The 17470-nt window shown below is 44.6% G+C and overlaps 1 protein-coding gene across 1 annotated transcript; it reads left to right on the forward strand.

Moving 5' to 3' along the window:
• Nucleotides 1-1519: 1519 nt before the first annotated feature.
• Nucleotides 1520-14223, forward strand: LOC126484946 (uncharacterized). Its single transcript, XM_050108546.1, has 2 exons — nt 1520-1535; nt 13832-14223. The coding sequence occupies exons 1-2, from the start codon at nt 1520-1522 to the stop codon at nt 14221-14223; spliced, it is 408 nt and encodes a 135-aa protein (XP_049964503.1).
• The last annotated feature ends 3247 nt before the right edge of the window (nt 14224-17470 follow it).

The raw sequence follows: 17470 nt of genomic DNA on the forward strand, positions 1-17470 counted from the left end.
TCCCTAGGTCCACTGTTTCCGATGTAATAGTGAAGTGGGAACGTGAAGGGACAAGTACAGCACTAAAGAGTACAGGCCGACCTCGTCCGTTGACTGATAGAGACCGTTGACAGTTGAAGAGGATCGTAATGTGTAATAGGCAGACATCTATCCAGACCATCACAGAGAAATTCCAAACTGCATCAGGATCTACTGCAAGCACTATGACAGTTAGGCGGGAGGTGAGAAAACTTGGATTTCACGGTCGAGCGGCTGCTCATAAGCCACACATAACGCCGGTAAATGCCAAACGACGCCTTGTTTAGTGTAAGGAGCGTAAACATTGGACGATTGAACAGTGGAAAGACGTTGTGTGGAGTGACGAATTACGGTAAATAATGTAATCGGATGGCAGGGTGTGGGTATGGCGAATTCCCGGCGAAACTCATCTGCCAACAGTAAAATTCGGAGGCGGTGGTATTATGGTGTGGTCGTGTTTTTCATGGAGGGGGCTTGCACCCCTTGTTGTTTTGCGTGGTACTAACACAGCACAGGCCGACGTTGACGTTTTAAGCACCTTCTTGCTTCCCACTGTTGAAGAACAATTCGGGGATGGCGACTGTATCTTTCAACACGATCGAGCACCTGATCATAGCGCACGGTCTTTGGCGGAGTTGTTACACGTCAGTAACATCCCTGTAATAGTCTGACCTGCACAGAGTCTGACTAGAATCCTGTAGAACACCGTTGGGATGTTTTGGAACGCCGAATTCATGCCACGCCTCACCGACCGACATCGGAACCTCTCGTTAGTGCAGCACTCCGTGAAGGATGAGCTGCCATTCCCCGAGAAACCTTCCAGCACCTGATTGAACGTATGCCTGGGAGAATGGGAGCTGTCATAGAGGCTAAGGGTGGGCCAACACCATATTGAATTCCAGCATTACCGATGGAGGGCGCCACGAACTTGTAAGTCATTTTCAGCCGGGTGTCCGGGTACGTTTGATCACATAGTGTACACTGCGTGTAAGGCGTAAAGGTCATGAAGATAAGATACAAGAAATTATGGCTTATTCGGAGGCATATAAACAGTCGTTTTTCGGTCGTTCCGTTTGCAACTGCAACAGGAAAGGAAATAATAAGTAGTGGTACTAGTAACCTCCGCCATGAATAGTAATGTGGTCTGCGGAGTATCGATGTAGATGTAGATTTAGAGAACCGAGATATCGGACCAGGAATGTTGTATTGGGTTGAGTGCTATGTGAGTGAGAGTAAGGCATCTTCTGCTGTTTTTGCTCTTTATATCTCTCCTTTGCTCCTGCAGTCACCCGTTGACCTACACACCTACACACACACACACACACACACACACACACACACATATACACACACACACACACACAAACACACGTACATACTAGAGAGAGGGGAGAGAAAGAGAGAATGAAAGCTTGCCATGTGGAGAGCCGTGCTTCGCTTGCCGTGGGCGACTCCATCTCTTCGTCTACACTCCCGGCGGCCGAGTGGCCGACCGCGGAAAATGAGTTCATATTCCGGTGAGTGCTCGACGCAACGGCGGGGGCGTAAAAAGAAAGCACGCCCAGACGCCAGTCACTACGCAGCTGTGGAGCTCATTTCTCGCTGCCGGGGGGAACGAAACGAGAAACATCGTTCACAATACATCTCATTTCTTCTGGCTTGTTTTCCTGCCTCCAGGGGGATAACCATACGCGTGTCTGTTGCTGCGTAGTCTGACATCACGGAAACATTTATAAAGTGTCGATAGTCTACCGTGAATTGATTTGAAACGAATTATATTAAGATGAACCTAATTAGTTTCGTTAAAGTTGTTTTATTGATCTACCTGGAAAACGCTAGAAGAAGAAACGCCTAAGAAATAAATAAATTCAGTATTCATTCGTAAATAATTAAGAAAACTGCAGAAAATTTGATGCTTAACAGAACTGCGATATGGAGGAAGAAAGGTCTCAATTTGTATGTGTAAAGAGCCCATGAAACAGCTACAAACATTTTTCCTGAACTTAATTTGGAAACCTGTTGTGAAAAAATTAGTTCCTAAACCAACTTGCTATTAAATTTCTAGAAACAAATATTTCTAATTGTCTCGTAGATAGACTATATTCTGTTGAGTGTTACTTAAGTAAATAAATTAGTGAAATCAAAGTGAACTAGAAATTAGAATATAAATGGAAAACTTGGTTTAGTTTAGAGAGTTACATACTGGCATTCAGCGTGCAGAACAGCAGAACAGAAGAGACAATGACCGTGAAGTCAGCAGTTCCACATAAGCGGGCGCAGTCGATTCAGCCGTCAGGGCATCGCCCGACCGGATCACGTGTTTCTCAGTTGTCGCATGTGAGCAAAGGCCCTGGCCTACATTCCAAGAGCCAATGACTGACGTTAAGAAGATTCTTCGAGAAGCTTTTCAACGTGACGGAAGAGGCAATGACCGGCTCACGTGTTTCTCAGTTGTCACATGCGATCAGAGGCCCCCGCCTACATTCCAAGAGCCAATGACCGAGGTCAAGAAGATTCTTCGAGAAGCTTTTCAACGTGACAGAAGAGGCAATGGCCGTGAAGTCGTTCACCTCCAGTGAACTGAAGTGAATAAATACGCGAGACGCGGTGGGCCCGAGAGATGAAGAGGGATGAAGACGGGGACAAAGACGAAGACGGAGACGGGGACGGAGACGAAGACGAGAGACGAAGGAAGAAAAGAAGAGCAGCAGTAGTTTTCAGTCAGTTTCGGTGCTGAAGACCGTCATGCAAGAAGAGACTGCTTCATGCACAGACGCACCAAGTCCGCCACTGTAATGGAATAGCAAGCAGCAGCCGCGGCGCCTGAAGACAGAAGTTAAAAGGTATTTGAAGTCTGGTTTTTACATATCCGGGTGACTCGTGAGGATGGGAAGGAGACGGCCTCACATCAGTAGTCACCTGTGAGCTGGGATGAAGAGCTGACAGCCGAAGACTGGCAAGCGGGAGTCCGTGGTTCGAGTCCGCCACACTGGCCTTCTCCCGCCGCACCGCTCCGTTGGCCGACGCAGAACACACGCGGCCGCTTAGAGAAGAGAAACACTGGGACGCCGCACCCAAGGTATCATCCGATGCACGATTTCGCTCGCAATAATTAAACGTGCCACCTCGCGCTGCGCGTCTCCAGTCAACTGGGCGAGACGGCGACACGAGATACACACCGCTACGCGTAATCAGACGCCGCCGCCGCCGCCCCCGCCGTCGCCACCGCCGCTGTCGCAGCAGAAGACTTCACAAACGACACAGCTGCCGCTCTCCGAACCAGAACATCCCGTAGGATACAGTTGTACAAATCTTCAATAAAGTTATCTTATGTAAAAATGATGTTTCATTCAACCTCATACCCGAGCCAAGGAAGAACCCACCCTGCCCACATGTTGTTAAGAGAGAAAAGTTAATTTATTTAATATTTTCACCCTCACAGAATGCTTTAGAATGCTCATCCTGACAATTGACAGCATCAAAAGAGAATACCCAGTTACATTGAGTGACAGAAGTGTCACATTTAGTAACACAATTGTTACATTTGATGTCAAAAGCCGTTTTAGTTGTTACAATTCCTCTAACAAACGAATAACGGAATTGTGGACTGAATCAAGGCACCCAAACACGTGGAATTTTCTGAAGAAAGGAAGGCGTGCTGCAAAATAATGAATCCGAATTTTTATGTGAAAACTGATCAATCCTTTGAAGTAAAACAAACGTTATTAATATTTTACATCTTTATTCGTCAGGTCTCCATATTTATTTCTCAACATACTCACCCTGGCGACCTACGTATTTCTCCCAACTAGAAACCTGTTTGTTGATACCATCATTGTAGAATGTTTCACCCCGTTGACGGAGCCACAATCTCATCACTGCTTGCACCGCTTCATCACTATCAAAGTGAAGTCCTGTAACGTGCTGTATCAGTTCAGGAAACAGATGAAAATCGGATGAGCCCTAGTTGGTACTGTATGGAGAATGATTGATGACACTGAACCCAAGAGATTCAGATTGTTAGAGATTCTGGAGCGGTCGTGTGTGGTCTGGCATTGTCACGCTGAAGGAGACGGTGCCTCATGTGTGAACGAACTCATGGAATTTGAAAATCGATTACAGCACGCTGTTTCTCACGTACAGTCATACTTATGCTACACACCACCTTGTTGAAAGCTGCAAAGCGGGGCCGTCTACAGAGAGCTGCAGATATGTAGGGGAGATCTAGAATGTTAATAACTTGTGTTTCTACATCAAAAATTCGGAGGCAACACTGTTCACGACGCCATATTACGTGGAATGAAAAGATTTATTTGACTCCACGTATCTGCCCTTGTCAATTATGACGCTCGCGCTTAGCCGCACCGTTGGTAGTGAAATTTCATATTATTCCTGTATGGAGTGTAAGTCTATGGTCGGTATCGTACAGCTGCAGTTGCCAGTCGCAACGTGGACTCATACAAATTAATACATATTATCCTTTTAGCCGTCGTTGAGATTTTATGTTGAGTAGCCAGTCGTCTAGCCAGCTATATGTGCCTTTCCATGAGTGTTGAATCGATAGCCGGCGGATGTGGCCGAGCGGTTCTAGGCGCTTCAGTCCGGAAATGCGCTGCTGCTATGGTCACAGGTTCCAATACTGCCTCGGGCATGGATGTGTGTGATATCATTAGTTTAGTTAGGTTTAAGTAGTTCTAAGTCTAGAGGACTGATGACCTCAGATGTTCGGTCCCTTAATGCTTAGAGCCATTTGAACCATTTGTTGAATCGATAAACCATAGTCCAAGGTCAGTACACACCCCGTACGAAGATGCAGCATCGCTAGTTATTGTTTTAAAAATGTAACAGCATCCTAAATTAACGTAATTGGCTCAAAAAATGGTTCAAATGGCTCTGAGCACTATGGGACATAACAGCTGTGGTCATCAGTCCCCTAGAACTTAGAACTACTTAAACCTAACTAACCTAAGGACATCACACACATCCATGCTCGAGTCAGGATTCGAACCTGCGACCATAGCAGTCACGCGGTTCCGGACTGCGCGCCTAGAACCGCGAGACCACCGCGGCCGGCAATTAACGTAATTGCATGCTGCAATAATGTAACTGCATCCTGCGTCTGCGAGCAGAGAGACACACTAGAATGCGTATTGTTCCTACTTTAAGCTGCCAACCTCTGTCTCCCTTATGTTTTAGGTCGACTCCTAGCCGGATGGATTGGTCTTTTTCCCCTTCTCCTTTTGCAACTTGCGTCTGAGCCCCCCCCCCCCCCCCCCCCCCAACCACTCTAGTATTTGACTTTCGCCCCCGTAATACCACTGTTCGTTTCCTAAGAGTAATTTCCGATAACTTAACGCCGCCCGACCCTGTTGCTAATGAGACTGGGGGGTCTCAGCGGGTCTCAATGTGAACCCTAAACTGCAATAGACACAAACATTTTCTTCATTGCATTAATGACTTTCTGCCGCTGCTTGAACCACATGTTCCATTCCTTCTACTTCCTACTCACCATCCTGTTCAATAGGTAGCACTTGACAAGTTGAACATTGCTCTCAGTACTGGATTAGATAAATCGGAGAGGCCAAACTCTCCTCTGTAACCATTGTGTGGGAGGTGCTAGTCCTACAGCAAAGGCGAAAGGTTACTACGACGTTCGGACGGTACTGTGGAAAACCTTCTGAAAGCTGACGTTTTAGGTAACGTCTAAGTTAGCCACAGAGTTTACACGTGTACGAATTAATCATCACAGTGTGCACACAGAGGAAGTACAAAGAACTAAATCTCAAATTACAACAGTACCAACAAAAAGCTTCTGATCAAAGTATAGACCTCAACATTGGATTGGTCGCAATTTGTTTCAAGATTCAGTGAAGTAACGCATCTTCGATTACGTATTGGACATGTAGTAGTAAAAGGGATATGTGATGCGTTGTTCAGAATGTTTAAGGTTTGACAAAATTTCTAGACCAGCAGTGTTAAAGCAAAGGCCCACGTTCATCGTTTTCAGAATCTGAAGAATTCATTACCTAATTCTTGTGCCTCTTACCCAGGTACAACTAATGAAATGCCAGTGGGAGTTGTACAGGGTAATTGCAAGTTGGTGGGCCTATTTTCATAATATGGACTGAGATGGCACAGTTGTTAAAGCACTGGATTCGCTACCGGAAGAATCTGAAAGGAGTATACTGGGGCACACTTGTATGAGACACCAGTATAAGATAATAATATTAATAAATTAAAATGAAACTAGTGTGTTATAAACGATGAATGTCTCTGACAGGATCGATTATGCGGATCGCTGACTGCGCGACAGCGGAGCCAAGGATACTCCCTTGTTGGAGTAAGAGAATGCTGGGCGCACAGTTGTCGGTAGCTGTCTGTGGGGGAAAGACGATGGAGTAGGCAGTTTTTGTGGTGTGCTGTGTGAAGTCACCAAGTGTTAGATTAATGTAGGTACGTCAGTATTGTTAAACATGGAATCAGAACTCTTCAAGCAACCAAGGTAAAGATGTTAAATAAATATGATTTCTGCTTTTTCTGCCAGCGGTTTACTATAGATGAGTTGGCTGATAAATTGTAATTGTTGAGTAGCCCCAGAATGTACGTAAACCATTTTGATAAAAAGGTCAGTTAGATATTTCACTTTGTAATGCTTGTATGATTTGTTAACAGAGCTGTATGTAATTTGATGATATGTAATTTGATGATTGGCATTTATGATGGTTTAATGAAGTGATATAATGCTTGCTGTTTAAATCTCAGTGTTTGTGAATGAATTGTGAGTAATGCAGCTTCAGTTGTGAGATGTTTGTGAAAATGGTTCAAATGGCAATGGGACTTGACATCTGAGGTCATCAGTCCCCTAGAACTCAGAACTGCTTAAACCTACCTAACCTAAGGACATCACACACATCCATTCCCGAGGCAGCATTCGAACCTGTAACCGTAGCGGTCACGTGGTTCCAGACTCAAGCCAAAAACCATCCACAGGGTGGCCGGCACACCGGACCTCGACCCTAGTATGCTGGGCCGATTCGTGCTGGGGACTGGCACGCCTTCCCGCCCGGAAAGCATTGCGATAGGCCACACGGCTAACCGGGCGAGCTGTTTGTGAAAAGCCAGGCTTAACTTTCAGTATGATTTTGCTAAAAAACGTAATTGTTTATTTCATCTTTTTACTTTCCTGCAACATCTGATAGATGCATGACATGCCTGACAATTCTCTGTCTAAAAATTCTGGAGTGCGGGTCGACAATGTTGCGTGCGGCCGGCGAGAGAGTTTTAGCGTCGCGCAGTACAGTAGAGTACCAGTCTTCTAGCGGAAGTAATAAGGTTCAGGATAGTGTTATGTAACTATATGCTAAGTTGCTAAGGTGTTTGTGGGGAATACATTCAGTGCATGTCATTTGTAAAACTGACTTTAAATTCAAAAAGGAAATAAATCCTGATAATGTCCGATCCTATACAAGAAGAATGACAATAATGAGTGGTAAGCAGAGTCACGGTCACTATCCATGAAAAAAAAAAAAGGAATTGATACGGTGTTACTCAGTTTTTAACAGAAGATTGTAGCGATATAATCTCTAATGAGATCACCATCAACTCTACTCCTCATTGCTTTTATGAAGTTATATTTTCACGAAAACCATACACATAAGGAAGGCAGACAATATCATTCTATGCTGCCACTGATTATTATTATTTTGTGACCAAGACTTCGGACTATTGTCTAACATAACTGGAAGAAAAGTTATTGTATTTAAATGTACGTGAGGCAGTGCTGAAAGGTGGGCCTATCTAATGGATTTCAAGTACTGGAAAAATCCTGTGCAGAGTCGCTACATCAAAGGTTCGTGTGGTTTTCTTTAACTAGCGTTGGGGACAATAAGAATTTAAGCACTGACATCGAACAGAAGGGTTTGATTTTCGTGCAAATATTGACAAATACGTGCGCCTCTGGGCACGTCACATTAATTGGTTCTTATTCTCGTTTTATTGAATGAATAATGGCATAACGAATTAATGTGGGTTTTGCCACAACGGATTACGGGGGTCTAATTGTGCTCACCAGGGGAGGTAACGTATTGGACGTTGCAATAGGTTTTGCTGTATCGTACATTTCTCAATTTGCTCATTACCTTCATTAAATCGGCTTTAATACTGCATGTGCGTTGTTATCTCTGGAGAAAATACAGGTGGGTCGAACAGGTAATGGTAAGGGAAGTAGTAAAATCATTTACGTGATCAGCAAAATTCCTTTTATCACGAATGGCAGCCGGTGATTCACCTAAAAACATAGGACAGCCAACTACAACTCTTTGAAAAACGGTTATTAATCAATGATCATGGCCCAGACAGAAGCATTTAATCACAATTATTGAACAGTTGGTCCCTTAACCCTCTGAGTACCAGTGGTTTCCACCTGACACCACAATTTTATTACAGTTTTTGAATACCAGTGTCTTTTGCACGAGACCTCCGTTGCTATTGCAAGATAGTGGCATCTAGTGGTACACTGAGATACTCCTAGGAATCCAGTGTGTTGCAGCAGTCACTTAATAGCGCTCTAAGTAAGAGATCGTGGTACATGATTGTATAGGATTGTGACGTGTTTTTTTATAGTGATAATTTTATAGTGATAATATTGAGGAGATCTTTGACAGTGAAGCACTTGTATCTAAAGTTAGTGTAAGATAAATTTCAGTTTATACTACTACTGTTATGAGTGGTTTCGAAATGAAACAAATGGAGCAGTATGTACTTTTGAAGTAAACTTACTAAATTTTATGCCCATTTTCCTTGTTATTTAGGATTAAAATTTGTTTTAGGCATTATGAGTTCATGGAAGTTTCGAGCTGTGCTACTGAATTTAGGAAACATGCGACATTGCTTTCACATACATGTCGGAAAATAATGGTGATTGATGAATGTATGTCTCAATGGTTACAATGTGAAACCAAAACTTTACAGCAATTGACTGTTTATTGTTTGCCAGTTTCTTCTTGTATTCTTTGCTTACTCCGATGACAAAGGTTATTTTTGTGAAAAAAATTTAAAATTATATTCCAAAGTGATTGAAATTCCAATGTGATTGAAATTGTCTACTTTTTGCCAATTTCTTCTTGTATTCGTTGCTTACTATGATGATAGAGATCAGTTTTGTGAAAAGTTGTAAAATTATTTTTTTATATGTGGGTGATGTCTTTTCATTCGGACATGCAGACACCAATGATTGAATCTGCAGTTGTACACAATACATGACGAAAGAAATATACGACATTTAGCTGTAGTGGAGTACTGAGCGAATCCAACGCGACAGATGAATATTTTTCACGACCGGGTGTCGAGCCTAGGTTTCCCATTTGAAACGAACTGTCACCTTAACTGCCTCAGCCATCTGAACATATCTCCAGTCGGACTCAAATTTCAGTACGACGCGAACTACAGAGTACCGCGGCATATCCATAGACAACTTGCTCGCAGACTACCTGTATGCCCATAAGGGTGCAGATATGTTGTGCACCGCTCTAAAATATTATAACACAGTCCGGTGTATATATATATTTTTTACGGATGATGTCTGTTCTTTCGGGCATGCATGTCACTGTGACCTCTGTATATCAACTACCTTTACCATGTACCCTAGCGCCCCGCCACTCCACATGCCAATGCCGATGCTCTCTCCCACCTACGCATGATCATCAATACATTTTACTGACAGGAAACAGTATGCATTCAAATCAGCTTATGGTATAGTCTTCCATAACATCCCAAACAGTAGCCCAAGCAACACATCAGGATATGCTTCAGTTGGTACTGCCGTCGATGTAATACATCTGGCCAGAGTATGTGTGCAAAACAGCAGACCCTGGCATCAGCACATACTATATTTTGTGCCATTGCCAAAATGCAAAAAATGGAGTACTATTAAGAAGCAGAGAAATGCAGACTAATAATTCCTCCCCCATTAAGCTTCGTATACCTACAGCTGCTCCACGTAACATATTGTTGGACGATGGCTCACAATTTGTATTATCTGCATTTTTTGAAGTCTTCCACTGTAATGGTATTCTTAAATTCACCACTGCATCGTTCCACCTAAGATCCACTAGCTCAGTTGCACACTTAGGGTATTCACGATGCAGACGATTTTAGCCAGGACATTCGTAATTTTGCTGAGTAAGATATGCTGGTGTGCCAATCTTGGGGACGAAAGTAATTTCCATGACATATCACTACCATGCATCATACCTCGATGAAACTCGAACCATACGTAGAAAGAACTGCTACACTATGGTAAAGAAGGAAACGGAAAGAACTCTGCCAGGAGACGAACAGAGATGACACATGAATTTAAAGACAATGAAGTCATAGTGGTTTATGATGGTGCCCCGTGTGCCGTATGCGCGATATTTTTGCTGTTACCTGTTGTATTTGCTCTAGGTTCGTCTCTGGCTCATTGTTGCGAGATGAGAGGACGCTGGGCCCTGAGAGTGTGCTCATGAGCAGACTCAGACGGGATACACAACTTGGGTGACCAAAATCACGGGACAGCTATACGGGCATGAACGAATGTTATGGCCGCAAGACGGGAATTAACAGACTTTGAACGCGAAATGGTAGTAGCAGTTAGATGTATGGGACATTCCATTTCGGTAATTCGATACTCAGAGACCACAGTGTCAAGAGAGTGCCGAGAATACCAGATTTTGAGTCCTAAGGACCCGGGTTCGATTCCCTGCTGGGTCGGAGATTTTCTCCGCTCAGGGACTAGGTTTTGTGTTGTCCTAATCATCATCATTTCATCCCCATAGATACGCAAGTCACCGAAGTGGCGTCAGATCGAAAGATTTTCAACCGGCGAACGGTCTACCTGACGGGAGGCCCTAGTCACACGACATTTATCTATTTACCAAATTTTGAGTCGTTAACTCTCACTACAACGCAATGGCTGTTGGAATTCACTTAACGACTGATAGCAGTGGGGTTTCTGTAGAGCTGTCAGTGCTAACAGACAAGCACCACCGCATGCTATAACGGCAGATATCAGTGTGGGACGTACGACGAACGCATCCGTCAGGACAGTTCTCTGAAATTTGGTGTTGATTGGCGATGGTAGCAGACGACCTCCGCGACTGCCTTTGCCAACAGTACGACATAGCCTGCAGCGCGTTCCCGGGGCTGATGACTTCTAGTGGTTGGACCATAGAAGACTGGAAAAACCGAGGCCTCGTCAGATGAGTGCCGAATTCAGCTGGTAAGAGCTGATGGTAGGGTTCGAGTGCCGCGAAGACTCCACCAAGCCGTGGACCCAAATTGTCAACAAGGCAGTGTGCAAGCTAGTCTTTGCTCGTTAGCGGTACGAGCTGTATTTGCATGGAATGGAATGGATCTTCTGGTCGAAATGGACCGATCATTGACTGGTTTAAATTTCTTATTTTTATTCTCTCTTTTATTTAATGAGCGTATTATTATTAATTGATTTTATTTAAGGTTTGATTTAGCGATTCATTTTCACTGTTAGTTCCTTTTATTTAAGTTGAGTCCTTTTAATTATGTATGCGGTGGTTATGAAGTCTATTTTGCTTACTGTTCTCCGTAAGTTAAAGAATACGGCAATACCATATGCGTTTCGCAGTAGAAGATCTCGTTGACTTTCCTTGGTGGAACTTCTTCATCTGGAATCGCTAAAGATAATTTATCGCTCTACGGAAATCGATCGGTACAGCCAAGCACTATGCTGTGTCGTGCATGGAATGTGGCGTCCAACTTTATTACGTGAAATTATTTAGGTCTTTGGAGAAATATTCTCGACGAATCCCAACACCGTGTAAAACTGCAGATTCGCACCATCAAACCACACAACACTTCCGAACGACTTGCGTCTTTATAATCACTGAATATTTCCTTTGAAATGATTAAGAGTTATGAACTCTACACACCTGATGCTCCTTTTATACTTTTAATTGTATTTATTTTCTTCAATACCATAAAACATAGATTGCTGCCTTAATGGCGGCTTGAAACCATTTGTACCAATTAATGGACTCCGTCCATTACGATGGAATTTTTATGGATGACTTGCGCCTTGTCACTGGGCCACGATTATTTGCAACTGGTTTGAAAACATTCTGGACAGTGCGAGCGAATGATTTGGTCATGAAGATCGACCGACATGAATCCCATCGAACATTTTTGGGACGTAATCGACAGGTCAGTTCGTGCAAAAAATTGTGGACTGGCAACACATCCAGAATTGTCGACAGCTGTAGAGGTAGTATGTCTGAATTATTCTGCAGGGGACCTCCAGCGATTTATTGAGTCCATGTCACGTCGAGTTGCTTCACTGTACCGGGCAAAAGGATTTCCGACACGACAATAGGAAGTATCCCACGAATTCTGTCACCTCAGGCTATGCCCGTTCTCGACTTGGTACGTGACAGGGCTGGCTCGTAGCATTAGTAGTTGGTGGTTCATGTTGAGTGAGGATGTGTGCGCACTCCACTTCGACCAGACATTGCTGAGAGGTGTGGCCTCACCTGTGGAGAGTTAGCAGTGCCATCACAATGTTTCGGAACTTGACTATCTACTAACTGATCGCTGAAAGAAGCAAGTCTGCTTGGGGAACGGTTTCCTGCGCACACTGTGAGCTATGATGTTATCTTCTGATATCAGGAATTAATTGTGGGCATTCTGGTTCTCTCGTGTCATCTTGATATTTGTATCATTGTTTCGGTCTAGCATTGTGGGTCAGACACACTCGTTTGCATCGGATTCCAAAAATAACTTCCTAACAGCACGACATCACCTGCTGTGCCTTTCCTTGGTTCATGATCATAGTGGTTTGACCACTGAGGAATGGAAAACCGTAGCCTGGTCAGATGAGTCCCGATTTCAATTGGTAAGAGCCGATGGTAGCGTTCGAGTGTGGGGCAGGCTCCACGAAGTCGTGAACTGAAATTCTCAACAAGGCACAATGCAAGCTAGTGTTGGCTCCATAATGGTGTGGGCTGTGTTTAAATGGAATGGACTGGGTCCTCTGGTCCAACGGAAACGACCATTGACAGGTAATGGTTATGTTTGGCTACTTGGAGACCATTTGTAAGCCATTCATGGACTTCATGTTCCCAAGTAACGATGTGTCACGAAACTGGGCCACATTTTTCACGATTTGTATGGACAATTTGAGCGAATCGCTTAGCCACCAAGGTCACTCGAAATCAATCCCATCGAACATATGTGGGACATAGTCGAGAGATCAGTTCTTGCACGAAATCTGCACTGGCAATACTTTCGCAGTTATGGGCAGTGTAGAGGCAGCATGGCTCAGTATTTCTGCTGGGGACTTCCGATCAGCTGTTGAGCCAATGCGACATGGAGTTGCTGCACTAGACGAGGCAGAAGGTCGTTGAATATGGTATTAGGAGGTATCCCAGAATTTCGTCATTTCTGTGTCAGGTGCCCTGAATGCCAGTCTCTCAGTGGTGAGTGGTCAGAATGTTTTGGCACATCAGTGCATGTTTATGAGTGAACGAATTCCTGCACAGATACCATCCAAATGATTGAAGGAAAGAAATGTTACAATCTCTCCACTAGCACCACCTCCGTAGTTCACAACGGCAGATTCAGCTGTGTGCCTGTCAAATGGGCACATAGTGTGTTATTCTATGGTGCACAGTGATAACATGTGAACTCTGAAGAGGGACATGCCACCGCAGTGAAAGAACAGAGACCACCACATGCAGTGAACCCACTGGGAGGTGAAACTTTCGCTCGCCGTTTAGATGAGGTGGCGCGCCCGCTGTTCCGTCAGTGGGAATAGTTTGCGGCGGGGCGCAGCCGGGATGGCCTGTTAATTGCCCGCTGTCGGGCTGGCCACGCCACGGCCCCAGAATTTCTGGCCGCCAGAGCCGCAAACGCGACCCGGCGCGCCGGCCCACTGGAGCGCACTGTGTCCAGCCAGCCGGCAGTCGGCCCGGCCGCGCCCTGCCCGCGGCGGGCCGCGCCTCACTGGGTGCGGGCGCCCGCCTTCCCGCCCGCCCACGACCGCCCCCGCTCGCCCCCGCCCAACGCAGCTCGCCATCGCCCGCCTCCGCTCGCCTCTGCCCGCCTCCACCCGCTCTCTCTCACCACACGCCCTTCCTGCCCTGCTGCCGCAGGCCTTTACCTATGTCCTGTGACGCACGGCTGTCGATATGGCGCTAACCTGCCTACATTATACATACATTGTTCTCTCCAAAGTCTCTTTGTCTCACACCATCTATATGCAGCAAAGCTTAAAACGTTCCGCAACGTACTGTGCCCGCAGAGGATGACAATGTTGCTTTTTTTCCATTGACTTTATGTTGCTGTATTTTTGTTCGTTACTAGCTTTTGGACCCTGGCTTTACCTGTCTACTAATGTGTCACTTGTATTTCACACACACACACACACACACACACACACACACACACACACACACACACACATATAGGATGGTTCATTGATCGTGACCAGGCCAAATATCCAACGAAATAAGCGCCAAACGGAAAAAGCACAAAGAACAAAACTTGTCTAGCTTGAAGGGGGACACCAGATGGCGCTATGGTTGGCCCGGTAGATGGCGCTGTCATAGGTCAAACGGATATCAACTGCGTTTTTTTAAGATAAGAACCCCCACTTTTTATTACATATTCGTGTAGTACGTAAGGAAATATGAATGTTTCAGTTGGATCACTTTTTTTCGATTTGTGATAGATGGCGCTGTAATAGTCACACACACAGGGCTCACAATTTTAGACCAACAGTTGGTAACAGGTAGGTTCTTTAAATTAAAATACAGAATGTAGGTACGTTTGAACGTTTTATTTCGGTTCTTCCAATGTGATACATGTACCTTTGTGAACTTATCATTTCTGATAACGCATGCTGTTACAGCGTAATTACCTGTAAATACTACATTAATGCAATAAATGCTCAAAATGACGTCCGTCAACCTCAATGCATTTGGCAATACGTGTAACGACATTTCTCTCACCAGCGAGTAGTTCGCCTTCCGTAATGTTCACACATGAACATCGAGAATGCGCTGACGCATGTTGTCAGGCGTTGTCGGCGGATCATGATAGCAAATATCCTTCAACTTTCCCCACAGAAAGAACTCCGGGGACATCAGATCCGGTGAACGTGCGGGCCATGGTATGGTGATTCGACGCCAATCCACCTGTCATGAAATATGCTATTCAATACCGCATCAACCGCACGCGAGCTATGTGCCGGACATCCTCCACGTTGGCAGTATATCGCCATTCTGTCATGCAGTGAAACATTTTGTAGTAACGTCGGTAGAACATTACGTAGGAAATCAGCATACGTTGCACCATTTAGATTTCCATCGATAAAATGGGGGCCAATTATCCTTCCTCCCATAATGCCGCACCATACATTAACCCGCCAAGGTCACTGATCTTCCACTAGTCGCAGCCACCGTGGAGGATTTTCCATTGCCCAATAGTGCATATTATGCCGGTTTAAGTTACCGCTGTTGGTGAATGACGCTTCAACGCTAAACATAACGCGTGCAATAAAACTGTCAACGTCCCGTAATTTCTCTTGTGCCCGGTGGCAGAACTGTACACGTCGTTCAAAGACGTCGTCATGCAAAAAAATGGTTCAAATGGCTCTGAGCACTACGGGACTTAACTTCTGAGGTCATCATTCCCCTAGAACTTAGAACTACTTAAACCTAACTAACCTAAGGACATCACACACATCCATGCCCGAGGCAGGATTCGAACCTGCGACCGTAGCGGTCACGCAGTTCCAGACTGTAGCGCCTACAACCGCACGGCCACCCCGCCCTGCCGGCGTCATGCAATTCCTGGTGTATAGAAATATGGTACGGGTGCAATCGATGTTGATGTAGCATTCTCAACGCCAACGTTTTTGAGATTCCCGATTCTCGCACAATTTGTCTGCTACTGATGTGCAGATTAGCCACGACAGCAGCTAAAACACCTACTTGGTATCATAATTTGTTGCAGGTCGTGGTTGACGCTTCACATGTGGCTCAACGCTTCCTGGTTCCTTAAATAGCATAACTATCCGGCGAACGATCGGGATACTTGGATGATGTCGTCCAGGATAACGAGCAGCATACATAGCACACGCCCGTTGGGCATTTTGATCACAATAGCCATACATCAACACGATATCGATCTTTTCCGCAATTGGTAAACGATCCATTTTAACACGGGCAATGTATCACGAAGCAAACACCGTCCGCACTGGCGGAATGCTACGTGGTACCACGTACTTATACCTTTGTGACTATTACACCGCCATCTATCACAAAGCGAAAAAAGTGGTCCAACTAAAACATTCATATTTATTTATGCACTACACGAATATGCAATCAAAATGGGGGTTCCTATTTTAAAAAAGGCAGTTGATATCCGTTTGACCTATGGCAGCGCCATCTAGCGGGCCAACCATATAGCCATCTGGTTTCCCCCTTTAAGCTAGACGAATTTCGTTCTTTGTAGTTTTTTCGTTTAATGCTTATTTCGTGAGATATTTGGCTTGGTTACTATCAATGGACCTCCAAATATATAGCACGCTTCAAAGTCTTAACATCAAACGTTCAAGGGTGTAGATCAGTTACACGGGACAGGTCTCGTTACACAGAAAATGATCTGTGATGGTGCCTAGCTACACTAGGCATCTTTTATAACTGGCTATGCTCCTTAAGGATGGCACAATATAGGCACTCTGAAGTATTTGTACGTATGCTATGTACGTTGCCTACATAGCAGTCATTTGCTTGGCTTAAAAGGAATACGCTGAGATTTATAAACTGTCTTTCTCCACTTAGAAACCGTCACTTCAAGGATTTCTTTTTCCAAATCAGTTTACTGGGATATGTAGTATTCAGATGTAACACACCGTGCTGTCACTCCTTGATATATGAATTAAAAACGGAAACTTCTGTATATATCATATACAGGGTGAGTCACCTAACGTTACCGCTGGATATATTTCGTAAACCACATCAAACACTGACGAACCGATTCCACAGACCGAACGTGAGGTGAGGGGCTAGTGTAATTATTTAATACAAACCATACAAAAATGCACGGAAGTGTGTTTTTTATCAAAAACCTACGTTTTTTTAAATGGAATCACGTTAGTTTTGTTAGCACATCTGAACATATAAACAAATACGTAATCAGTGCCGTTTGTTGCATTGTAAAATGTTAATTACATCCGGAGATATTGTAACTTAAAGTTGACGCTTGAATCCTCCGACGTTCAGTTGCGTGTTGTATCAAACACGGGCATAAATTGGCCAGCCCGTTCTCCTGATCTTACACCTCCGGACTTCTTTTTGTGGGGTACGTTAAAGGAGAATGTGTACTGTGATGTGCCTACAACCCCAGAGGATATGAAACAATGTATTGTGGCAGCCTGCGG

This window comes from Schistocerca serialis, chromosome 6, assembly GCF_023864345.2.
Source record: "Schistocerca serialis cubense isolate TAMUIC-IGC-003099 chromosome 6, iqSchSeri2.2, whole genome shotgun sequence".
Taxonomy (NCBI): Eukaryota; Metazoa; Arthropoda; class Insecta; order Orthoptera; family Acrididae; genus Schistocerca; species Schistocerca serialis.